Source organism: Anas platyrhynchos, chromosome 11, assembly GCF_047663525.1.
Source record: "Anas platyrhynchos isolate ZD024472 breed Pekin duck chromosome 11, IASCAAS_PekinDuck_T2T, whole genome shotgun sequence".
NCBI lineage: Eukaryota > Metazoa > Chordata > Aves > Anseriformes > Anatidae > Anas > Anas platyrhynchos.
This window is the reverse complement of record NC_092597.1, coordinates 9,299,911-9,326,185: the sequence shown is the minus strand read 5'-3', so window position 1 is coordinate 9,326,185 and position 26,275 is coordinate 9,299,911. Positions and strand designations below refer to the sequence as shown.

Genomic DNA, 26,275 nt, shown 5'->3' with positions numbered 1-26,275 from the left:
CAGTCAGCTTTGCTATGCATTTAGTTTCAGCTCAGCAGCTAAGCACGTGTTTTGATCCATGTCTTTAAAGAATAATAAAATGTGTGAAAGAGAATGTCACTGTGGATAGCTTCAATGATTTGATTTTTTTTTTTTTAAGGCATGATGATCTATTCCAGTTTATTTTCTAGGGCTTTTTTAATGTAAAAAGGAGCCAAACGTTTAAGATAGTTTAAAATATATATATATATATATATATATATATAAATAATTCATTTTGCAGTAGATTGAACTGAAAGATATTTGTGTGCTGAAGCTTGCAGTAAGCTATGCAGAACAAGTTCTAATTCCTTAGTGACGTTGTCATCAGGTTTGATGACTAGGCTCAAGGGGAATGCAAATTCTTCTGTATTTTCCCCTCCTTTTTTGTCTAGTAGTCTATTTTTTTTCAGGGGAGACTGTTCTTCATTTAAGTTTACAGGCACTGTTTTTATATGTGAGCTTGGTACATATGTTAAAAACAACAGCAACAAAACAGGCACCTTTATTTGCTTTAACTGTTGCCCATAGACATTAATATTCAGTGTGGTGGAGGGTTTTTGTTCCCCCACCTCCAGGCTTATTTTGCAATCAATAGCAATTTCCATTTTTTTCTGGCTTCCTAAATTTCCTGTTTCACACACTAATATTTAACTCCAACTGTGTCCTGCTTTTCATAGCACATAATAATAGGTGATGATGACAATGACAATTAGAACTAATGGTCTACTTCTTAGAGACACTGAATATCCACTAATCCCATTGAAGTTATTCAGAAATACTCAACAGCTCTAAAAAAATTAGGCTGCACCTTTTTTAAATCAAATTTGACCATCTGTTAGCTGCCAATGCTTTTTTTTGTTGTTATTTACTGTTTTGTGTGTTTCCTTGTAACACGTTCCTTGATGCATCAGCTTCCAGTTTTTCTTGGTGAACCTAAATGTCCTGTTAATTATGAGTATTGTTACTTTTTAAATTGTCTGAATTACAGTAAAACTTTAAAAGGCAGAGGTTGACAATTGTTATGACTGCAGAGGTAGCTGTCTTGCAGTGAGAGAAAACTTAGAATGTTACCAAATTGATATGACTAAATGAAAAAATGATTTTCTTGCTGTTTAGAGCATTTTATGTGTTCATAAAATGTTGATGAAGAGCCATTTTCAACACTAGATAGTTTCATAATGGCCATGTTACTGGATTTTTGCTTGATAATGGAGTGTAATTTATAGTTTGTGAATATGTATAGGCCTAAGTCTGAAGAAGTTGCAACATGAAGAAACAACGTGAAAGAAAACAGAATTATGATAGTACAGAACTTCTTTTGCCTTTTTAAAATAATAATAATATAAAAAAGACATCTTTAATAACATGACAAAATGAGAAGTGACCAACCTTGCTGTTTTGGTACTTCAGTGACGAAAGTTTTCACCTCTTCCCATTGTGAGTGAGAGGTCGCTTACAAGGTTCAAAAATATATATTTAGCACGTGTTCTCCAGTAATTTCTATACTAATATTTCACAGCTGTGTAGAATTTTCATATGCTCTTCATACTAACTGGACTAACACTGCTAGCATCCCCAGAGGCTACTAATCACCAGCTGGAAGTTTCAGTCAGTGTTAGAGCAGATCATACTGAAACCAGAGGCACCGAAGTTAACCCAGACATGCTGCCAGACACCTGTCAGTGGCAGACTCCATTCCCTCTTCCTGTCAAGGCTGGTTCCTCAACAGCATTTTAAGCTGAAGAAATGGCCAGAGTGAAGAAAACCTGAAGCTTTGCTGGAAACAGTTAGTTGTCAGAGATGGCACTGCAAATCCACCTTCTGTAGGTACTTCTTAAGTTAAGTTAACTTCTTAAGTTAAGCTAACTTAAGTTAACTCTGGTATGACTTTGTCAGTTCTAGCAGTCCTTCAAACAAATTAATTTAAACTGTCAGGGACTTTTTTTATTGATTATCTATCCACTGCAACTGTGGCTGCATGTGGTTGTTGGTCACAAGCTAGACTAATCAGTTCTTTGAAACTTGTCATTTCTATTTAAGAAAGACCTAAGTAGTGATGGTGACTATCCTTACTCTAAACAGATCTTTCTTCAGATGGTCTGTTACCAATCACACTTCTTAAACATTACTGCTTCATTATTATTATTATGCATTGTGTATCCTTCACATGTTGCTTGAACTAAATTCTATCCTTGCAAAGAACTGGCAGCAATACAACTGTAGATAAGCCTTGTTCTAAATAGAGAACTTATGCTAAATGAGCCTAGCCTCACTAGAACTAAGAACCAAGGCAATGTAGCTTTTGTATTCTCCTAAAACTACTTCAAATCCCATGCTTGAAACAAAACTAATGGAAGGGACTGCACACTTGAGTCTTTGTGTGGAGGTGCTCATCCAGGTGCAACACAATGATAGTGGAAAAGATTTTCAGAACTGTGCTGCTGGTCCTAAGCTACAGAGAAGATAGTAGGAAGTGTTTTGGTCCTGTTTCAGAAGAATTGAATCATTAGGTCCCTTTTGAGTTTAGGGCAAAGATTACATGTGAGTCTTAGAGAACTGAGGCGGAGTGGAGGAAGCTTCTTCAGCACCTTGGCTGTGATTACTTCCCAATATTAGACAGAAATAGGGAAAAAATGAGAAAATTATTATAAGCATTCATTCTTAATGAAGAACATGGTTATCTGGCCTCGGTTGATTTTTGAAATATTTATGTAACATCCTTAATCTGTGTTTCCTTGTTTTCTTTGTCAGCTTCCTGTGGAAGTTATTGCAGGCACCAAACAAATACACAAAGATGAGTTAAATTTGTCCCCATAAAAATAATTGCAGCTGAGGTTACTTTACAGCCTGAACCTTTTCATAGCTAATAATTCTATGCTGTATACATTTCTATATATTTCTCACGGATCAAATTGTGGTAATATGGGGAGCATTTTTCAGTTTATTGGATCACTATGCATAAAAATACAACAGACAAGAGGAAAAAAAGTTACAAAGCTGTATTTGTTGAATCTTAATAAAATAAACTGAGGAATTTTTAAGTGAGAATTACCATTTTCATGTAGGATTATACATAGCCATTAGGATATTTTTGTACATTCATAATTCATATTTTTCTTCATTTTTTTGGGGTTGTGTCCAAGCAATCTGTTTAATGCAAACTATTGCACACAGTAATTTATCTGCATTGATAGTAGTGTATCCATTAGGCTGTTGGTGTCAAAAGTAAAGTTGGTTCTTGACAGTGATAGATATCATTCAAATAGTGCAGAATAAATGCAATGATTAATATCTTGTCTTTTTTTTTTTTTCTTCCAGATTTCTCAGGGGACACAATTTTGCTTATTCATACCTTCTACTGTGGCAAAAATGGATTATTTTCCTCACCAAAAACCAGCAGCATAACACCCATCCAACACTTGCCTCAAGGAAATCTTATTTAAAGTCTGTTCAAAGTAAGTCAAATGAAAAACTTGCTTAAAGGTAGCTCTAATCTGCTGTGTATCTATTTATGGCTCAAGAACAAGCAGCCATAACAAGAGAACTAATCTTAGCAGTCTGGCTTTTCAGCAGCAGCTGTTTGTTCTTAAATGAAAGTATTGGAGGAAATAATTTGCTGTAAAGCAGAGGTTGAGGTTGAGCTACTTCCTGACCACTGCATGCCAGTGCGTCATACCTGTGTAGTCTGTTCCTCTCCCCGCAGCCCCAGTAGAAGTTTACTGCAGTATGTAGCAAATCAGACAATATGGGGTTATGCATGAATAACACAATCGAAAAGATTATCTGCATTGTAAATGAAGACTCAGATTCACGTTGCTATGACAATTTTAGAATTCACAATGTAGAAATAGTGGGCTATTTAACTCAAAATATAAGAAACAGCAAGTGTTTATGCTGTTTTTCATTGTGTTGGTTTTTGAGCTGCTTGCATTTCATGGTGCCTATAGGCCTAAGTGTTGCATTTTTAATGCAATGTGAACTTAAAAAATAAAAACTAAAATTAAAGAAACTGCATGTTATTTCCAATAATGATTATTTGGGTATCTTGCCTTTTTTTTTTTTTTTTTTTTTTTACCCCACGTACTGAAGTAAATTGTATGCATGCAGAGTACTTGCAGAGCATGTAGTATGTATACGTTAGAGAAAATGGTGCAGTTAGAGCTTTGGCCAGCATACCTTCTTTATCTGAAAGAAGGATGAAATCTAGAGGAATACATTCAGTATTTGAAAACAGTATTTTTTTTTTTGTAGCAGCATCAGGTAAAATGTGTAAGGCAAAAATAACGGAAAAAAATCAAAATGAGGAGAAAATCTACAGTGTTCTAATTCCTTATATTCTGTAGAGATGCATTCTAGTAGAAGAGGTTACTTAATGAAATTGTGCATTTAATAAGAGGCCTCAAATTGTATTTCTACAACAGTGCAATGTGCTTCCTACTTCTTTATCACTCTCATATAAAAGAATAATTGATACTTGAATTTGACTTAAAATGGAGCTCTGTTTTAGTGACATTCCATTTTATCAGTGGCATTACATTTATCTCTTGCACTGCTGCTTTCTAACAGAATACAATTAGGACATCGTGAGGACGTGTGAGTATAGTAAGGGAGATGCCGTAACTGTCTTATGTTCAGGCTCTTTATCTGTTTATCTACATGAATACAAAAACATTACAGCAATGCAGTTGTTTTATCCTGAAAAAATACTGATGGAGGGATGTGGAGGATCCTTACCTGGAAAGGTTCTGTTTCCTGCTTGTTGGTTTATTTCAGTTCTAGACCTGTTTCCATTAACATTTATCTGTGATGGTTTTTCTCTCTGAGAATATAATCATTTATAACACCATAGTGTTACTAAATGCTTCTGAGGCTTTGTGAAAAAATTGTAAAAGTGTTCCTGCAGAACGGAGGGGCAGGAACACTGCCTGAGCAGGTGCATTAATTCCCCTGCGCGCGCATCTGGCATGGGGCTGGTGCTGTGCTTTTGGCCAGGCTGTCAGCAGTGGCACGGTGCAGATGGAGCACCTCTCGGGGCCCTTGCTGTCAGTGACTGGCCGTGGTTTAAGGGGAGTCTGGTACTTTAATGTATTGAGTGTTTCTAGCTTTCAATGATGATTTTTCAGTGGGAGCATCGCACAGCTTTTAAGCACAGCATGATCTTTTCAGTCTTTCTTTTCTACATTCTTTTATCTTAGCCTAAAATATAAGGTCCTAACCTCTAATTCTTAAATAATTCTCAAATGATGATTTAGTGGAGTCCTTTATCAGTAGCTGTAGCTTCAAAGAATTCAAATAAATAAACGAGTAGTAGATGTTTTAAATAGTATTTCTGAAAGTGAACAGTCTTTCTCTTCTCTTGGATAATAGTACTTTGCTGCTTCCCACGGGGAGGTCATTGTGTTGACTGAGGATTCTTCAGCACAGTTTCCTGCATTGTCTATTTTTCCACTTCTGTGTCAAATGTATTGGTTCAGGGCTCATCTACACAAGATACCAAGGAGAATTGATGCAAGTCAACTAAATGTAGGAATGTAAGGAGGACAGCTTAAATCCCACCAAGTGTCTGTGTGCACTCTCCCATTCATTATTAAAGTGGCCTCTAGTGAATTTAGTTTAATCCACTTCAAAGGCAAGATGAGCCAAACCAAATTAAGGCCCCATTTTTATTCCCAGATGGAAATGTTTGCAAAAGAATTTAATGGACTTGGACAAATCCAGTTAAATTAATTTGGGTTGATTTTCCTGTGTCGCATTGTGTAGACAAAACCTTAGTAGTAATGCCTTATTGGAGCTTTTTTTTGTCATTCTTCACCTTTTATTCCTATAACGCTGGTATTTTAAAAAAGAAATTGGCTGATAATTGTCTTAGTCACTAAATGCTGTCTTGTCATCTTACATGTCTTTGGAATCAACGTTTTGTAACTAATTTATAAAGATCTGACTTTGCTCTCAAGTCTAGTGCATATTACTATATGTTAGGTAGTTGTTACCATTTGGACTATTCCAGCTAATGCCTTTTAACTCATCACTGCAGCTACATCTCAGGATCTCAACTATCCAACAATGTTTTAAAGTGTTTTTTTTGTTTGTTTGTTTGTTTTTGTTTGTTTGTTTTTGTTTTGTTTTAAACAGGTTTTGCAGAATTGGGTGGTTCTGATAGTATTTAAGTGTTGACCATATGTCCCCTTTATAATGCAATTACACATCGTCTCTTAGTGGAGTGATTTGCCATTCTGACAGCAGAATGCAGTAAGGTGCAGCTAATTTGAATGAAGGTCTTTGTGACTTGAAGCATCTTATGATAAGAACATATACATAATATTAATGACAAGTAGTTTTTCAACATACACATGCAGACAGCTATACACGCAGTTTATATATATATATATGTATGTATGTATGTATGTAACAGGTATAGTTTCTTCTACCATGTCTACGGGTGAGGAGCTGGTCCTCCAAGCTCAGTACAGAGGCCTTCAGGAACATTTTGGAGAAATATTCAATAGCTTAAATGGTAGTTAAATAGTAGTTTGTGCAGAGGCATTTCCTGAACACCATCTTTCACTGGAGTGAGCAGAACAGGTCCAATCATACTAAACAGACTGCAAAGTTTAGAACTACTTCACCTCCAATAAAAGAGAAGTGTATGTATGTAAATACATGCACATTTAATTTTTTAGGATATGTTCTAAATGTAAGCTTAAAAGCTGCATTTAATCTCTGTGCTAAAACTGAAGACTCTGTGAAGGTAAAAGTGGAGCAGCAGATGAAACCCAGAAGTTACTGTGTGATATGTAGAGTAGCACTAGCTACCTAACTTCACATGTCTGAATTCATTTCTGTGTGTTTTATTAGACTGTGATGTTAGGGTTTTCCTCTGCCACCTTCTCTTTGACACAAATTTTGCCCAAACTCCATGTGTTTATTTTCCTCCTTCCAGTTACTGGGTGGTCATAAATAAATAAAATAAATAAGAACCACAGATTTGTACACCTTTCTTCATATAGCTAGATATGCTGTTAAGTACCATTTCAGATAATTTCTCCTTTTATATTTTGGGAACTGCAGTATGTTGTGCTCAGCTGTCACTAGTCAGGCTGGAAATCTATACGACTTCACATTATCTAGCTTCTGCTTTGGAATTTCTCTGAAGTTGAGTTCTTCTTTCTGGTAGTTTTCTAGTTGGTTAAAAAAAAAAAATCATGCTTCCTGATTGAGTGTATTTTATTCTACGTATTTATACTTACAACTCTTCTTAGTCTTTTTGACAAATATATGTGAAAAATATACACTTCTTAAGATTTTTTTTTTTTTTTCCTGGGAAAGTAGATACTGCTGAAGTTTCCTCCTGAGAAATCGGTATTGTGGTGTTAGAGTTTTGAATTAACATAATCAGTATGTAGATTCGTCCAAGGATATATTTTTATAGAAATAATAATACATCAATACTGATAATCACTCTAGTGCATTGGTTAGGTAATACATGCATCTGCAAATGACACATGGCTTGCGACAGTCTGAATACTAGATTCTTACTGACAGGTAAAAACCCCTTTGAAGTCACAGATAACAGCAAATTCCTGTTAAATGTAGTTGTCAAATTGCTGACCCATTTGAATTCAAAGGAGCAAGAAAAATAACTTGTTCTTTCTGCAAGCATTAAAATTAATTTAACCGTAAGTATACATATACATGAAGAAGAGAAGAACTAAGGGGCCTGTTGTGAATTTATGAAGGGCTTTCATACAGAGGTATTCATCCACTACTGTTTAAACAAATATAGATCTTACAGTGCCAAATTCAAACCTTCCAGATTAAATAAACAAGAAAATAACAATGGAGCAATTGTCAAATGTGAGACTAATTCAAAATCATTAACTTTTTTAGAAACAGAAGTTTTCAGATGGATTAGTGTGATCATTTCAATAGTGAGGTTATTCTAGTAGATTGTTTTACTCATAACAGTGTCCTGAATAAAAGACCAAGGAAAGTGCCAAATACTAATTAACCAAAGGGGGAAGGAAAAAAAAAAAAGGCAAAGCACATGGTTCTGTGGTTGATTGAAACACTACTACAGTGATTTGTATAGATGAATGTGACTCAAGTTACATTTTTAGTTTATACCATAATGTTACAGTTTTATAAAACTGAGTTTTTATTGTTGCGTGCACTTTGCTTGGCTCCTGGGGAATTCTGCAGTTTTCCTTCAGTGATGGGTTTCTTGAACCAATATCTCTATTAAAATTCTAGAGTCTAACATTTGAGCAGTTATTCTTATCCCCGGAAAATGTATTAATTCTTCATTTCTTATAAGAAATTAATAGAAGCCTTGTTGACAAGGAAGAAAACAAGACACCTATTCTGGAAAATAAGGTCGACTTGCCTTAAGTTCCTCTTAAAGGTAGAGAATTGTAGACATAGAGAATAACGTTACTGTTATGTCAGCTGTTAACTCTGAGACCTCTATACGTTTACCATGCTTGTTTCATACCAAAAAAATAAATTGGGTTACAATTTAGCTATGTGGTTATGTACTGATATCTATATATACATGTATGTGTATAAATCTAATCGCCATCATCATAGTTAAGATGTCTGAATTCATACAGGTAGTGTTTGCATATTTTACTAGAGGCATGCTTGTTTGTTTTTTTTTTTTAAAGGGACAATAAATTTTTTACAGAGTGAAAAAGACATCCTGTCAACTAAGTTGAAGTTGTTCAAGTGATCACACATCTTTTTATTGATATGTTGTATTACATACTCTATTTTAAACATAGAAGACAAACATTTACAGTATAGTCCATATTTTAATACAAGCTACACATTTGCTAGTTAGAAAAAGAGAAACTAGGGAAAAGACTTTTTTCTTATACCAGTTCTTCATGTGTAATCATTGCCACCTTTGACAAGGGCATATAAAACAGTGCTGTAAATTTAAGGTATTGTTTTGCACCAGTGTAAATTCTTTCAGGAAGAATTGCACTCGTAATCTTATATTCTCTTTGTATATATACACCTATATCTGTTCCATATGTATGTAACCTATTGCAGAAGTAAGCGAATTCCTACATGGGTGCAACTTGCTTATATAATTTTTCAGGTGGAAGTTATCCAGAGCAAGGGAAAAGGTTCAATACAGGCTTTTCTCATTTGGAAATTGTTTTAATGTTGGAATGTGGACCATCTTAATCCATGGTCCTCTGAGAATAACCCCTAAAAGGGTTACCTAGAAACTTAGTTTATTCTGAAATGTCAAAAAAAAAAAAAATAGGCCACACAATTGCTTGCAAAAAACTGCCCAGTTCTTCAGACTGGTTTCATATTACTGCAGAATGTTACGTTGTACTTTATGTGCACTTCTGTAGCCCTATTTTTACAAAATAATTCTTTATTTTCTTCCCAGTACTTCTGTCAGTGGGGGTCCTGCCTTTATTTCTGGACTGTATTTTCCTGTGTTTTGATGCATTTATGAGGAATAGTTACCCAGTTCTCTACTGTGTTTTCTTAGGATCTGCAAGCCAGGCTCTTTGGGTCACTTGTCCTAAGATGAAATGCTTAACTTCTGATGCTCTGCAGCCTTTTATTTCATCTGCTTCAGTTTGAAGTGATTTCTGAGTTACTGAACTTGCTTCCAGTGTTCCAGAAGAGGCTTTGCCAATATCTGTCTTTCATTTTTACCTTTTAGTTCTATTTTGGATACTGCCAAATGGAAACATGCTTGTATGTATAATTTTCTTTTTTTTTTTTTTTTCCAAGTACATCTTGGATGCAGACCTGACTATATCAAGATAAAATATGCATATACATTATGTGTATGTGTATAGCTGGGGACATTTACCCCTACCTATGTGTATATCTGTATACACATGGTGTGCTTAGAGAGAAATGTCCCCAGCTATTCAGGAAACACTGGAGAAAAAAAAAAAAGCCTCATTGAAGTGTTATGCTGCTTACAAGAAGTTTACTGAATTGAAGTCAGTCTGTGTAAAATAGTGTTGAAGCTAACCCACATAAAGGATAGGGAGATGTTTCATGTTTGGGATGTGGTCAGTGTTCCTGTAGGCATACTGCACTGTTCGTTACTTTAAAAATTGTGTCTTGATTACTGAAAAAAGAAATCAAATAAATAAATCAGTGTAATTCCTTTCAGATGCTCTTGGCAGATTTTTTTTCTTTCTATTTTTCAAACAGGTCCTGTATCTTTATAGTTAATCACTTTTTTTCTCTGGTTGAAAAACACTTTGAACAATTTATTTTCACATACACATGCTATTCATACCAGACAATCTTAAGAGACGTATTTTGACATTAAATACCAGCTCTCTTAAAGCTGGTGTTCTGCTTCTAAACAAATCTCTAATGGATTCAGTTAATTATAGTTTTTTGCTCAATAATTTATATTTCGTATATGAACGTTTGGCAAAATGTTACCTAATGAAAAGTGGAGCAGCTTTAGAAATGTAATAACCTAATAAATATCTCTGGCTTACTGGAAAAAAAAAAAAGTCCATGTGAAACTGTAAGTAAATATGTTTTACATGCAGAAAAGAATGAAAAATTGCAAAACCTTAATTCAAAGAATTTAGATGTTTCACTAATAAAAATGACTTCATTTGGTGCATTGGTTCAATTTAGTGATGTTGTCAAGGTGGTAGAATTATGACATTCTACATCAAATACATCATGTCAGGAAAAATTACTTGCAAAGTCTGGAGCTGTGCGCTAATGGGGTCTTTCTCACTTAACTACCGAAAATCAAAGGAGCATGAACATTCAACACAAGGGGTCTGCACTTAGCCTGTGTGTTGCCATACCAGCTGAGAGGAGTGAGTAATGTTAATGGGGTATTTAGCTCCGTCACACTGGAGGGAAATAAAAATGTGGAAAAAAGGAGGGGGAGGTGGGGATGGGGACAGACAGAATGGGCTTAAAGCAGTCTGTGTATTTCCACTGACTTCCTAGAGATTTGAGTTCAGGCATATTGCTGGAGATGCCTGTTTTGCCCTTTGAAGATTTTAGTTTCAGTTTAGTGATTGTCTTTCTGAATGTTTGTCCATTCTTGAACTCTTTCCTTTCACTTCTTTGCCTCTGTTTCAACAGCTATTTGTATTCCTTAGGCATGGATTTTGTTTCAACATACTTGATTTTGTTTCATTAATTAGCCCTATTTGTTTGCACCTGTTTGGAAAAAAAAAAGTATTTTTATATTGTATACCTGTATAAACCTCTTTGGTTTTGAAGAGGTCAAAGTTAGATTCAGATGAAGGCTGAACTTCCAAGAGTGGCTGTTTTAAGAGACAGGTACTTCAAGGGGAAGAAGAGATCAGATACGTATGGGACTCCATTAACTTGATTTCAGGTCCTATTCACCCATCTTAACATTTAGGATTTACCTGTCCCTCTTCTTTAAAGCCTTTCAAAATGCTCTTTCTTACAGTATGTAACAGATGTTTCCCCTTCATTACTTCTCGTATTTGCATTGTATAAATATGGAATTATTTAGGGAAGAAATTAGGCTACAAAGTGAGAGAAAGCCAAGGTCTCCATTGTGCTTTGAGGGTCAAATAGTTTCCATCTCTATTCAGTACGGAGTGCTCTTCGTTTATCCTGTGTGGCTCATGTGAAAGGAAAACAGCAAACATAGATGTATGCCTCTGTGCATACATACTCGGAGAGGAGTGCTGCTTGTTGACAGGTGGTGTAACATGGAAGTGTGTTAGATCTGCTCCAAAGGTGTGTTGGATTTCAGGTGTAAGTTGCATTGCTGCTTCGACTAGCCACCAGCAGCAAAGGTGGTGGTGTGGTGCTTTTGCAGGTGAGAGGTGGTGCGTGTGGTGAGAACAGCCAGCCTGGTCGCCATCTAGTGCTGAGCTCCCAGCTCGCCCTGAGTCACTGCCTGCCTGCTTCCTCGGAATTTCTTTCCTTTTCTTGCTTAGCAATCTATTCCATCTGGATGTTTTTTCACAGCTAATAGTAGTTTTCTGGCAAAGATAGTAATTGTTGAATGACTTTTTTTTCCCCCCTTTAAATCCCAGAGAGCTAAGAAAACAGCTCTTCCCAGTGGGGAAAAAAATAAACATAGGGCTAGTTCAAATTTATAAAGGGAGGAACCTACCAACTCTGAAGGTTGTTTTCAGTGCAGAGCGCGCATAGTTTGGATTTTTGTAAAAGTTTTTTTTCATGGTGTGGTAGTTCAAGTAACAGCCAGATCACCTGCCTCTGTGCTAATTGTGACTAGAAATGGTAACATCTGCTGAATGAAATAAAAAAGAGGAGCAGTTTGTATGTATAGTTAGTACAGCAAAATATTGCTGTAGTTAGGAGGCCTAGTATTTGACATTTAGAGACTTTGTTTTAATTAATTTGATTTTTAATAGAGCTGTTTATGGGTTTAGTAGTACCGCATCCAGTTTATAATGTTGTAAAGACTTTGGGAGGTGTTGCCCATGTGTGAGGAATGAGCTTCCACAGCAGGTTGCTCCTCAGTTGTACATGTAGCAGTAATTTTAGTTGTCTCTTATGTACTTAATTCAGCAGTGCTGAAATTTTGAATTTGCCAGGAAACTGTGCAGGAGTCCAGTTCCAGTCAGCATAGCCCTGCATGTCCTATTTCATCGTTAAGTAGCCCAAACCGATGAGCCAGTGTCACCTCAGGTAATCAGCAGTGGGTCAGTTCTCAGTTTTCAGCATTCATTAACATGTTTCTGCATTCACCCTTCCATCTTACAGACAAATCTGTCTGAATCAACACTATTAAATCGGGTTGTGCTGTTAATTTAGGTTTGATGAGTAGCAGGGGAAATTAAATAGCATAGATATTTTTGTGCAGGTGCTCTAAGCATAGCTGGAGGACTCAGGGCCTAGAGACCTGCAGTGTTAGTGCACAGGCGTGTTCAGCTAGAAACTGTTCCTCAACACTGTCATGGATTTGGGAGGTCTCCATCGGGTGTGGTTCCTTAGCACCTAACACAAGGCAGATTTTTTTGAAGTGCAAAGCTATTTATCATTATATCATAGTACTTGCATATTTCATTTTTTTATTGTTGTTTCTCAATAAAACAGCAAGTGCTGTCTCTGGCTTTGTTACACACAATCTCATCAGCTGTAAATGCACGGATATAACCAGTTTTCTATATGCGTTACCAGAAGGAGCTTCATCTGTAGGAAAGATTTTCGTGGGCAGTTTACATGACCTTTGCTGGGATGGGTGAAGAGTGATGTGCTTCTGTCAGCCTGGTTACTGCCTGCTTTCTGGGGGCATGTAACCATGAGGCAATTCTGACGTGCTGGTTGATGTCATAGATGCGTGGAGTTCAGTCTTCTTTTCAGCTGTTAAAGGGATGTCTTTTCAATTCTAATGTTAAAAATATTGAAATAAAAGTGATACTGAGGCAACTCATGAACTGACTTCAGACTGATGTGCACTTAAGTTTTCAAAGTTTATGAGCGGTCTGGCCTCCACACATAGGGACTGTCCTTGAGTGCCCAGCTGGTGCATTTTAAATCAATAGTCATTATACTACTGACCCACTTCTGATTGCTATCTGAAATTAGCTAATGCTTTATATCATTCACCTGCAGCAGGTTCTTTTAGCTTGATCCATATGTTTTCATCATGCTGGTTATGATTTATATTGTAGTTCTTTATTCTTGTAGGAAGGAAATTCATTGGATCATATTTCTCATGGTCTTTTTGCATAGATGTTAGGTTCAGTTTAGTACAGTGGATCTCTGCATGAGTCTGTATATCGAATAATAGCAGCATTATTGCCCTGCATTTGTATCGAAACAGAGAAAGGGCTTCAGTTGCTACAAAGCTTTGATGCCAAATTTGGCCTTGATCTGCTAAGGTAATACTCTCTGCTCAAGTGCCAGCATTGTGTTTTGAGTAGCCTTTTCTGTATTTCTAGACTTCCTTCTGTTACTGCCTTGGTTTTGTTAACTATTAGAAATGTCTCTCTTGTCTCATGGTGATCCAGATGTGTAGTTGGTTCACTGGACTTGGTACAGTCTGTCCATGGCTTTCCTGTACTGGGGAGCCAGAAATTGACACTGCACTCCAGATGCCGCTCACCAGGGCTGAAGAGAGGGAAAGGATCACCTTCCCTGCTATTCCTAGTGCAGCCCCAATGTAATGATACGATGGTATAATTAGCATAAAAGTATAAATTACATAAATGTAGAAGTGTGAAGTAGAAGTATAAAACATACAGAGGTACCGATGTAAGGGTCAGCTGTGAAATGGGTAGAGTTGACAGCAGTATAATCTAATTTGCTAATGAAAAACATAACCATATCCTAGACATCTTGAATTAGTTGGACTTCATAGTCCTCGTGGCTGAGGATGGTGAGGACCCCTTCCCCCTGAGATGGAAGGATATTTTTCTGGGTATGCACTTGCAGAAAGAAACAATTGCTAAGGGATCCAATCTCTAAGTTTGACTATAGTCAGGTAATTAACTTGTCTGAAGAAGTTAACAACCATCAGCCGGGACACTGGCTAGTACGCCAGCTGTCACCCTGATCAAAGAGAGGAATCACAGGACTTAGTCGTGTTTGACCTGTCAGTTTGTAAGATACTCTAGGTTAGTATTCTAATGGCAACTATATCCACCTCATTGCAGTACTTTGAGGTCTATTGGACTGATATGATGTACTTTAAAGAAGTCCTGTTACTTGCTGTTTTTGAGCAATGTCACCAAAACTAAACATCAGAGTCTGGTTTTGCATGTGCGTGCGCAGATCCCTTGCGCTGTTTCGTTACAGCACAGGATGGGGGAGCAGCTTTGGTAGGGAGATGCTCTCTGCAGAGTTGTACATCCCCTCGTGTTCATATGGATGGTAGGAAATAGACTAGGAAAGGACTGCATTACTTCTGGGGAACTGCGAAATCAACTGCTTACTTTTTTTCTCCCACAGTTTATTTCTCTGTAGCTGTGTTACAAGCAAGCGCCAGTATCATCTGTTCCTGGTAGGAAACCTCCATGCTCATCTGTACCCTTGGCACCTGGCAAAGTTGCAGCTGAGGAGGAATCCTGTGAGGAGGAATCAACAGAAAAGATCTAATTCATGTTTAAAGGTAAACTTTGACCAGTAATGAATAACAAGCTTGGAAGTAAGGCCCATGCTTTTGCCTAAGTATGTATCATTTAACTTGATCCTGTTTGCTTTGCACTATTTCCACAGCAATGCAGGCAGAGTAGAAGTACAGAGATACCTTTAGCATAACTTGGTTTTGAATGTCAGTTGTCTTACTAGCATGCCTAGTGCCAGCTGCTCTTGAAGCACCCGCTTTAATTTTTATTTGTTATTTGGAGAAAACATTGCCTAGAAGGTTCACTTTTTTCAGGAAAAAAAAAAAAGCAAGTACAAGTTCCAATAGGGTAGATGTTTCTGTTAGCCCTGGATTTGGCGACTAAGCCTCCCATGCCAACATTGTGTTACGTTTCACTTGAGGCAAGAAATTATCTGCTTCCTGATGGGTCTGAAGGTGGTTCTGAGCACCCTGGTAAGTAAGATTGCCCCTGCCAGGCTGTTTGTAAACACAGGAGAAAATTGCACAGTAACTACAGTATTGGTTGTCAATAAAGCAAAATTACTAAGTTACAGAAACATCACCTCGTTCTCTCTCCTCTTCCTTCCAAAACCAACTGTCTAATTGGATGGAAAGTGTTTGCAGACAGGCACCACGGTGTGGCTGCTGGGCTCGGCTGTGCCCAGCCCTGGGTCGCTACTGCGCTGGCTCCAGCTGGCTGTGTGTGGCCCAGGGCAGCCCCTCTCTCCTCACAGAGCCCCTGTAGCCCCCCGGCACGGTGATGCACTGGTGCTGTGCTGATTTTTGCAGCAAGCTGCTAAAGCAGTGCATCACTTGGCCTTGGGGCTTGTTGCTTGGACAAGGAAGCAGGAAAATGTGGTTTTTTTTTTTTAGCTTGTGATTGAACTGGTATTACACAGCAACTGCTTCAGAACTTCAGAGAGCCCTGGATAGATGGGTGGGTCGGGGCTGGCATTTGGTAGAAATATTGGGTAAAAGCAGTAAAGACCTTTGTGTACCCTAACTGCATTAACTAGCGCTCTAATTGCATCGATCAGGAAAAGAAGAGTGAAATCCTGCCAGGCCTTTCCTTTCTGCCTCTCCTAGCAAGGCCTCTGTTGGACCAAGAGTTTATAGTGCTTTATTTGTTGCAGATTCTCTTTGTGGAGATGATTTCTCCATTGAAGATTCAGCTATAGAGATACTGCACTAGAGGAGGCTAGATGTATACCTGATCCTCAGCTGTGGTGTTAGCTGTGCTCTGTAGAACTGTTGGCCTGAAAATTATCTGAATGAGCTTTATTAGCTTGAGGAAGGCTGCTTACCTGTGATTGACTCTGTATGACAATCAAATAGTTTGTACTTGGCACCTTTATACATGTACACTTAAGCTTTTCTTTTTAAAAAACAATGTACAGCATATTCCAAAACAGTTATTTTGTGGGGGTCTTGCTGAGATTTACTAGGGCCAGGGGGAATCCAGCACAAAAGTGGAAAGGTACTGACAGGTCATGGTTTGTACAGGCTGGGTCTTAGCCTGGTGCAGAGTTGATTATGATGATTCAGGAATTCTGCAAAAAGTCACACTGTTGTTTTTCCCAGAAAGTGACAGGAGCTCAGTCTCATAGTACCTTTGGAGAGGGCTTCGATCTGTCAGTCTGGGCAGAACCATTTGACTTGCACTGGTGAACAGGAGCATAACCATTGGATTAGGAGCAGCTTTCTCTTACTGTGGTTGTCATTATATTATATGGAAAAGGTGCTGCTGATGCGCTTTCTAAGAGAGGTTTTTAAGAAGTGCTCTGAAATGAAAGCTGCTGCAGAAGCTGAAAAATGTTGTTTTCTGATGCTATGTGAGAAAGAGAGCATTACTTCGGAAGAAACAGGAGAAAAAGTGAATTCCTTATCCAAAAGTACAAAGTGGGTGTGGTGGGTTGACCCAGCCAGCAGCTAAGCACTAACTAAACGCTTCAGCTTAGTCTGTGTGGTTTCTCACAATACAACAGGATCCATTGGTTATGAGCATATTGTTTCTTTTTTTCTGACAACTTATTGTACAGTGAGTCCTCTTCAGCATGAGTCACCTCTTTGGGTGATGCTCTAAAATCTCTGCCTTGTGGCTGTGGGCAGGTGCAGGCACACAGGTTCAGGGAGGAAGACTTTCTGTTTGACTGGCGCTGGCAGGCCAGCCTCGTGCACCAAGGTGGAACCTCGGTGTCTGCACTAGGGGCTGGCCAATGGTGTCAGTGTGTTCCATACAAACTTCTGTGACACTGGCTTCCTATGGATTCTTGGAGGACTGGTTGTTGCCCCAGTTGCTGTAAAGCACCTCCAGTGCTGTCAGTTGCCTCAGGTGCTGGATACCTTCCTCTGCTGTGGTCCACTTGACTTGCTAGTTGGCAAGGTCTTCCTTGAGAGGAGACTTTGCCTTCACACTCATCAGGAGCTGTCTGCAGAGACTGAGGATTGTTGTCCCTTTTCTGGTCCCGCTGCTGATTCCCCAGCCCTTAGATAGGATGCTGGCTGCTAATGGCCCTGTCATTCATGATTGGGCCTCGGTATCCCAGTGTCAGAGAAGCCAAGTGGTAATTCCCTCACCTGGATGACAGCTGTAACGTTTCTGCATAGTATGAGCATTCTGGTTACAGAGGGAAGTCTGAGAAACTGGAGGGCCATCGCAACAAGGCAGGAAACCCTGGAGGAGAAGGGGGAGTTGCCATCCATTTGCAGATTCCCCACAGAATGGCTCGTGGAGAAGAGCAGAAATGTGTAATTGTTAGTTGTCTCCATGAGATGGTTCCCTGAGTACTGGGATGGCAGCAATACAAGGGGCAAATACCAGATTAGACTCGAGGCCATTGCTTTTATTATAAGTCTCCTAGGTAAGGAAAAGAACGCAGCAAAGAGGAGAAGCAGGAAGCAGTCATTAAGAAGCCCTGGAGTTTAAGCCTGGCCAGCAACAGAGCACCCACCAGCTGCTCAGTCCCTAACCCCACAGCAGGATGGGGGAGAAAATTGGAAGAGCAAAAGTGAGGAAGAAGTCATGGATCAAGATAAAGGCAATTTAATTAAAATGAAGGAAAGAGGAGGTGGGGGGAAAGCAAGTAATGGAAAGACTGTCACTCGAAGCCTCCCACGAGCAGACCGATGCCTAGCCAGTCTCCAAGCAACAGCTACTTTGGAAAGAGTCTCCTCCACTTTTATCACTGAGCATGACATTTATGGGGTATGGAATATCCCTCTGGTCAGCTGGGGGCATCTGTCCTGGCTGCATACCCCCAGCCTCTGGGTGGGCAGGGTGGGAAACAGAGACGGCTGTGATGCCGTGTAAGAGCCGTTCAGCAATGCCCAGAACATTGCTATGCTATCGGCACCACGTTAGTCACAAATTTGGAAGTTAGTAAAGAAAATTAACTGCATCCAAGCCAGACACAATGCAATGGGGAAACTATACATTATGGAAGTGGTATTGACGAGACAAATAAAAGAACTGATAATGAACTCTGTTGTATGTATGTTAGTAAGTAAGGCAAAAAAGAGCTCTAAACTAGTCAAACATTTAAATGCTTGCTGAACTTCAGTGTATGAACAGTTCTGTCCTTACAGGCAATAATATGATCTCTGTGTTTTGAGTGAACCATGCCTATGCTTTGCCGGATTGGAGTCTTTGAGTTGCAGAATTACTTAGGAGCTGCACGTAAGAAAAAATAAAAATATGAAATGTTCAGAAACAGAAGAACATGCAGACAGTGCAAGTGATCAACAGCTCCTATGCTAAGGCAGAGATGAATGACAAGTACTGTTTATTTTAATGTAGTAACTTGAATGTTTTAGCATTTTTATTAGTTTTGTTTGGTGCAAAGAAGAAAAATGTCATTTACATCAATTTGGCATATATTCCCAAATTCTGTTTCTTTTTCTCCATGGCAGATGGATGCCTTCTAGCCAACCGGCGAGTCCTGCTGCTGCTGCGTGCCTGGCAGCATCCCTGGATGATCACATGACTCTTGATATGGATGCAGTCCTGTCAGACTTTGTTCGGTCCACAGGGGCAGAACCGGGTCTGGCAAGAGACTTACTGGAAGGTAAGCTTTCAGGACACAAATATTTCCTATCTTCACAGCCTTCTTAAAGCAAGAACCAGTAATAAAAAGAGAACTTGAGCCTCTAGAAACAGACGTTTCTTAGTATTTTGATTAGTTAAGCCAACTCTCCTAATAAGTTGAATATAGATTTTATCAGAGTGGGCGTTTTCACCAAAAGCCTTAACAAAATAAATTCTTTGTGTTATTTAAAAATATTAACAGTAATGTGTTAAATGAAGACATCCTACCCAGGGAATGCGGCTGTAGCTTAATTTTGTCATTTCCAGCTACCTAAAAGTACAGTAAATGTTTTGGCTCACTGGGCAAAGCAGCCAAGTTGAGTCTGAGATGGTCTTAGTGCAGAGTGAGAGAGGAACCAGAAGTGTTTTTGGGGCCCAGATTAATATGCATGCCTGTTTGGAACTGGTGTGGGAGTCAAATGGCTAGGTTGGAAAACATCTAAGAAGCTGTATCAGAAAAATAACTGAGTGTTCTTAGTAATGTTATTGTAGTTGGTATAAGTTTATAATTCTAAATGTGGAAAAATATCTTTGATTTTGGAGGCATTTTTAAATCATTTTTAAATGATTTTTTTTTCTTTTTTTTCCATTTCTTTTAATGTGAGCTAGCTAAAATTGTGAGGATGGGAAGTTAGAAATGACTTGGTGGTATCTGTGTCATGCAGTTCTGTGGGCTAGGTAGATGCACATTGGACTTTTTCTCTGAAAGATTTTTAACTTAGTATATTTCAAGAAATTTTATGCTAAATCAAAGTAATTACTGAACAACCACAGCAGACTTTGGGGGTAAACATTGGGGTATATATTTACTTTTTGCAAAAGCAGTTTCACTTTATAGTATTTATGCTAGAAGTTCTTTGTGGGGAACACCATGAAGTTTTTCTCAGCAGTATCACGACACATTGTCAGTTATTGGGCTGATAGAAAATTGCCAAAATTTGAAAAGCATTTCTATGTATTAGAGGTGATTCAGAAGTGTTACTTCTTTTCCTTGCTATAAAGGATAATGAGTCCAAATAAATACATAGTTGTATTTTTCTGTGTTGTACTTTCAATTTGTGGAGATTAATAAATTCACACCATGCACATTAACAAAGAAATAGCGAATGAGCAATTTAATTTTCTGAACAGGCTAATAGGCGTATGTATTTAGTGCCAATTATTTCCTCCTACACAGGAATATATCAAGGTAAAATGCTTTGCTGCTAGTTCTGGACAAGAATGTGCTCACAGGAACATTTTCTCACATGTAGTTATGGATGCATTTGGTGTAACAGCTGTTAACGCTGGCTATGTCTCATTCTGTGGGTCAATAATTTATCCAGTGGTTTCTCACTTGTCTAAAAAGGACACACAAGAGACTGCCATGCTGACACCACTGTTACTGTCCCAAGTAGCTGTCCTGGTGTGCAGGTGTTGCAGTGTGGAGTTAACAGCCTCTTGCTGGCATGCTGCTGTACTGTGGCTACTATGATATCATTAGAATCACTGAATCATATATTTTGCTAGAATCATATATTTTCCCCAGATAAAATGCAGATAATGTCACAGCCTTGTGTAGCTCAGTTTGTGGAGTGCTCATTGAGCTGTTAGGTTTGCATCTGATCTGGGGTGAGGAGGACTTCAAAGTCATGTCCAGGCAATGTTGCAGACCTTCCTTCCAGAGCTCTGAAATGCACACCTGTGTTCTCTGTGCTATGGACTCTCTGAGCAGTGCTGAAAGCCATGAAATAGCTTCGTAAAGATGAAAAATATTCAGAATGGCAACCTCACTTGTGATGGTGCACAAAGCTATTGCAAATGTCCTACGCCTGGTCTTGGAATTATGATGTCAGAAAACTAACTTCAATTAAGAATTTGAAAACAGGTGTACACATTTTTGAGAAGTTTCAAGATTTGCCTGTAATTTGCATTCCTCAGACATCTGTAATAGAGAACTTTAAGTGAAAAAAGATGATTTGTATAGACCTTCATTTCCATATAATCACAAGTTTTAGTAGGACCGCATAGCCCTTCCCTCTTCCTGATCTGCTCACAAATTCTCTTCTTACTACATGCTCAGGCTGAATGTTCAAATTGTGCTTCTTATGGAAGGTTCACTTCTTTTTCAGAGCCATTTCTAATAACATTTCCTTTCTTTGACTTTTGTGGAAATTTTTTTTGAATTCCATTATTGTGCAGACAATCTGGTATGATCCCTGCAGTTTATTTCTGTTGAGCTTTGCGTTGAGCACAGTTTGTTGTCTGACCAAAACATTCTGCTTGTTGTATTTGACACGCTCTCCATGAAGTGTCTATTCTTAATTTGAAATGAAGATTTAGAGAGATGAAAAAGATATTTTCAATCCTTCCATACTTTTATAAACTTTGACTTGGTTCTAATTTGTGTCTAGCTCTTTTTGCCAGCTATTAGTATCATAAAACAATAATAAAGGTGTAATTAAGTTTATTTTCTATCTAATTTTGATAAGCTAAACATGGATTTCCAAGTCTCACTTTCTGTTTCTGTATTTTCTCTGTCATGCAAAGCAATGTAGAAAAAAATGCTTTGGCTTTGTGGGTACATACCTTCCTAGTGTTACATAGAGAGCAAAGTTTGCCTTTTTGCAATTACATTACTTATGCTGCTGTTTGTATCTTTGGCTAAGTTTGCCTTGGGATTGCACGGGAAGCTTGTGGTCAGTCTGTGCCCACCATGACATTCTAAAGTTAGCAATTCCAGAATTCTGTGTACTTGCTTAACTTTTATGGAGTTCTCATTTCACAGACAAAAAATCAAAGTATGAGAACTTTGCCATGTGCATCTGAAAATAGCTTTAAAAAAGCCGCATTAAAATTAAAAAATGGGTTTGTTTTTCATAGTTCTGCCTAAGAAACTCTAATAGGTCACAGAGCTATATATTGTTATTAATTCAGTGTTTTTTTAAATTCAATTGTGTATAAATATTGAAAACAATAAGGCCTTTTTCCAAGTTCAATGTAACAGTGGCAAAGTTTATGACTTGATTCATTTGTAAATGCTGTAGCTTGACTATTCCAAAACACTTTGGTTTTCTAAAACTTTCTTGCAAACAGGTGAATTCTGCAGAAAGGGATCAGTAAAAGGTCATTAGATGTGGCTATCACCTGCAAACCAAAAATCTGTAGGAATCTCACAGTGTACTGGTTAAAAATAAGGAAACTGGACTGGCAAATACTTTCTGAGACTTTCCCAGGTTTGCATTAACTAGTTGTCCTTATGCCTCAGGAACTTTTACATCAAGCACTGCAGATCTGCATTGCTGCCATTCTTTTCAGAGGGTAAGGCTTGCAACAAGAGAAGGTGTTTTCAGCGTGTTTTCTGGACCAGATTACTTTCATCATTCTTTTCAGTTACAAGAACAGCTTTTTATCAACACTGGTAAAACTCTTAGCTACTATTATGGCTGAGTTACTAAAATCGGAAGCACTGTTCCGTCAGCTTGGTTATGATTACAAGACTTTGCAGTATTCCTCCTTGTTGTTTAGGACTCCGGGGGGGGGGATGCTTGCTTGACAGCAATTTGTACCTTCTTCTCTAGTCTTATAGAGACTTTGAAGTAAACACCCAATGGGAAATAACTTTTGAGAGCCTGGCCATCTACAGATAAGTGTCTTCAAATTCATGGCATTTCCAAGACATCATTAATCCTGATGTTTTTGTGTTAACAATTAAGAGACAAGTAAAGGATAATTAATGTATCCCTATGGAAATAGAAGGACACCTAAAAATATTTGCTGACTGTACCAGATAATAAATAACTGTGGCTTGAGGAGAATATATGAGCACCACATATGTCAGCAAATTACAGAGTAGGTAGAATGACTGTGACAGTTGCTTGGCTCTCTGAGTAGCATTTGACTCTGAGGACGTGGAAACTGGATCTGATATTAGACATTGAGATAGTTCAGGACTCAGGCTTGAAGCAGATCACTCTGTATCAAAAACATCTCCTAGGGACCTGAGGTTTTGTCTCTATTCTTTCAAAGACTATAGGAGTTGGGGGGGATGTCACAAACAAAAACTGATTTATTCAGCCAACCTGCCTGAAAATGTTCTGTGTAATTAAGACCTACACTGTCTTCATTAGATTTGTTAGTATTCTGTCCCCTCAATCTTCAGCACTTGGGAACTCTGCCTCTGTTGCTGTTTGGTTCTACCGGTCACCAATGCCACAATTTCAGGTCTCTGGTTTTGGTACTAACTTGCCTTTCCGCCACTGTATTTTTCAGTGCTTAGTGCTTGATCACCGAAAGCATGTACTGAGCCTGTAACTTCATTCAGAGGTATGCTCCTCGTGCACTGATGTACATCAGCATAAATGATTCTGCTTAAGCACTAGTAGTTGCATTCTGTGAGAATAATGATGCTCACTACTGACTTCAATAGCCACCTTTTTCTCTTAATGTGTCTGCTGCAGCATAGGGATGATCTATGAGGCGATTTACCTTAGATATAAGAACGGATTTTTAAAAACATAAAAAGTCTGTGGAAAAAAATGTATCATACTTCCTGTTTTCCTTTCTGATTTGAGTTGAAAAGAAAAGAAATCAATGATCTTTTACTTCCACTGTGCCGGGAGCATGCACTTGCCTTTTGCTGCTACATGTATGAAAACAAAAATAATTGGAGAAGTTTTCATGGCTGTCTGATCTAAAACTCTAATGCTGACCTTCTGTATTTTGACAGACCTTCTGTGTAGGTGTGGAGGAACTTGAAGATCACAAATAAATCAGTTATCATATAGTTAGCTTCCAGAAGCAGCAGGTGCACGGCAACGATCTCTTGATAACGTGGAGGACTCTTTAAGGGATAAGGGAAAAGGCATAGGAGGAAGTATGTTAAAATGCCAACAGTATAGACAACTATCAGGAACTGAGGGATTTGTGAAATTCAAATATAAAATAAGAAAGATACCAAACTGCATCGAAAATAGTATATTTAGCTAAAAAGCTGTGCTTTTACTCGTAGAAATATTTTCATTCATTTATATAAATTATCACTTTCAGCATTTATTTGTATAAATGATTATACCTTTGTTTTTCTGCTTGACTGTTTAATGGTGAAGTGTAGCAGAGATATATAAAAGTAATTGGTGTTTTTTTCCAGCTTTATGTAGAGCTTAATTGAAGTAATGAATGTGTAGTTCAGCTAACAGAAATCAGGAGATTGGCTTCCTAGTCAAGAAATGTCTGTGGTAAAGGATACTGACCCCATGGAAATTGAGAGATGCAGTAGATAGATGGTCTCCCTCAGAGAACAGTGTATATCAGCAGAATTCAAAGAAAAGCATGTAATTAACGGAGAGAGGAATTTACAGTACTGTCATGTGGTTGTACAAAACCAACTCCCCCAAAATAGCCTCCTATTCTCTCTCCCTCAGACGGTTCCTTTTATAAGTCTCTTGTGGAAGGCTTGGCAAAGGGAAGAGGAAGCTGAGCAGCTATCAATGTCTTGTTACGCAGAGATCAAAATGGTTATTTCCAGCTGTCTGCTCAGCTTTGAGTGAGTTTGCATTTTAGCCAAAAAAGAGAGAAATGTTAACAAAATGTCCTTTGCTGCACTATTTTATTTGAGAACCAAACCTAAATTTCATTTTAACTCCTATGGTCTAATATTAACCTAGTTTTGCATATAAGCTTCTCAGAAGGAATACAGCTAATCTAAAATTCCTCTTACTGTGTGCCTGTTAGTATTTCTGCTAACCTGCATCATGCCAAATAGGAAGAAATGACGGGATTTGAACTGACCTTGTGGGTTGCTTTATTAGCAGAACAGACTTCCTTACAGGGGAAAGAAGGCAATGGTGGACTTTGCATCTTAAATGGCTGTCAAGTTGGGGGAAGTTTTAATTATTGTCCACTGGTGTAGTGGCACAAAATGAAGATCATTTTATGTTAATGAAAACTAACAATCAGTTAATAGTCTGGAAGGACAGAAATTGGTTACTATTTCTCTGACCCTTTCTAGCTTATTCATCTTTTCATTTTGACTTGTAGGTTTAATAAATAATTGTTGTTATCTGGTAAAAGAGCTCTTGGGAGTTAGGAATAACTGAAGAGGTAAAAACTTTTGCAGTTGAAAAGTGTATTAGTGTATTCTGTAGCCACTTCTTGGTTCCTGGAATTACATTTTGTTTGTTTTTATATCACTTATAACTTTGCCTCTTGTACCTGTAATCCAAAGTCACAATATCTAGAGAGAGTCCTATGAAAAAAAATCCTAGAAAACTGTGAAGGTAAAATGCCAGAACTCCTCTAGTTCAGTATAGCTCTTGTAACTTCACCAGCACATGCAGCTGGAAACATACAGTGCATTAAAAAGATGGAAGTTGGTCATGGTTCAGCTGAGACATTTAAGTAAGGGCTCCCGAGTCTTGCCTGTTATATAAATGTTGTAATTTTGCCTTTTGGTCCTAAATAAGATAGAAGATCTCATAATTATTGGCAATTATGAATCCTGTCTCCCAGCAGCATCTCACAAAACAGCCAGGTATACAAGTACTCAGGGAGAAGTCCTGTCTGTGGCAAAATACACTAGCAGCGCTCAGCATTTAATTCCCATTGTGTCAAAGGTGAACATTTTCCATTTCCTTAAATATGTAGGGTAATACAAGCACAGAAATTAACATCAAACCTAGACAGGACAAAGTTGAGACAGATAGGGAAAGGAAGAATTTTAAAGAGTTTCCTGTGTTTTAGAGAGCTCAGTCAGTTCACAGCCTTCCAACCTGTTTGAATTCGCCTGTGAAATTGAATACCCATGTAACTCGAGGAACAAAAACTGCTCTCTTGCTGCAGTTGACCACATATTGGTCCATCTTGGGCGTATCGTTGCTCGTGAGGAGCTCTTAAGGTAGAATTCTCTCATTTCTCCTTTCAGCTTGCAGCCAACACTTTCAGCTAAGAATTCTTGCCTGCTTTCTTGGAAGGAGGACAATGACTTAGAAATTAGTAGCTTTACTTTTTACATGCTTAACTGCTCAAAGTCTAAGATGAAGGATGGCCCAGAACACTTATGAAATAAGAACCTTGATTTTGTACTTAGAACTACTTTATACTGTCTGCCAAACACTGGATTTATGTCTGGTTAT

The 26,275-nt window shown here is 38.1% G+C and overlaps 1 protein-coding gene across 5 annotated transcripts in view; it reads left to right on the top strand.

Moving 5' to 3' along the window:
* OTUD7A (OTU deubiquitinase 7A) overlaps nucleotides 1–26,275 on the top strand; it is a 118,035-nt gene that overhangs the window by 62,692 nt on the left and 29,068 nt on the right. For all 5 annotated transcript variants that reach the window (XM_038184715.2, XM_038184720.2, XM_038184712.2 and 2 more), the window contains exons 4-6: nucleotides 3,340–3,476; nucleotides 14,944–15,103; nucleotides 18,989–19,143. In XM_038184715.2, coding sequence (XP_038040643.1) covers nucleotides 18,993–19,143 — 151 coding nt within the window. In that variant the 5' untranslated portion in view covers nucleotides 3,340–3,476; nucleotides 14,944–15,103; nucleotides 18,989–18,992. The remainder of the gene's footprint in view (nucleotides 1–3,339; nucleotides 3,477–14,943; nucleotides 15,104–18,988; nucleotides 19,144–26,275) is intronic.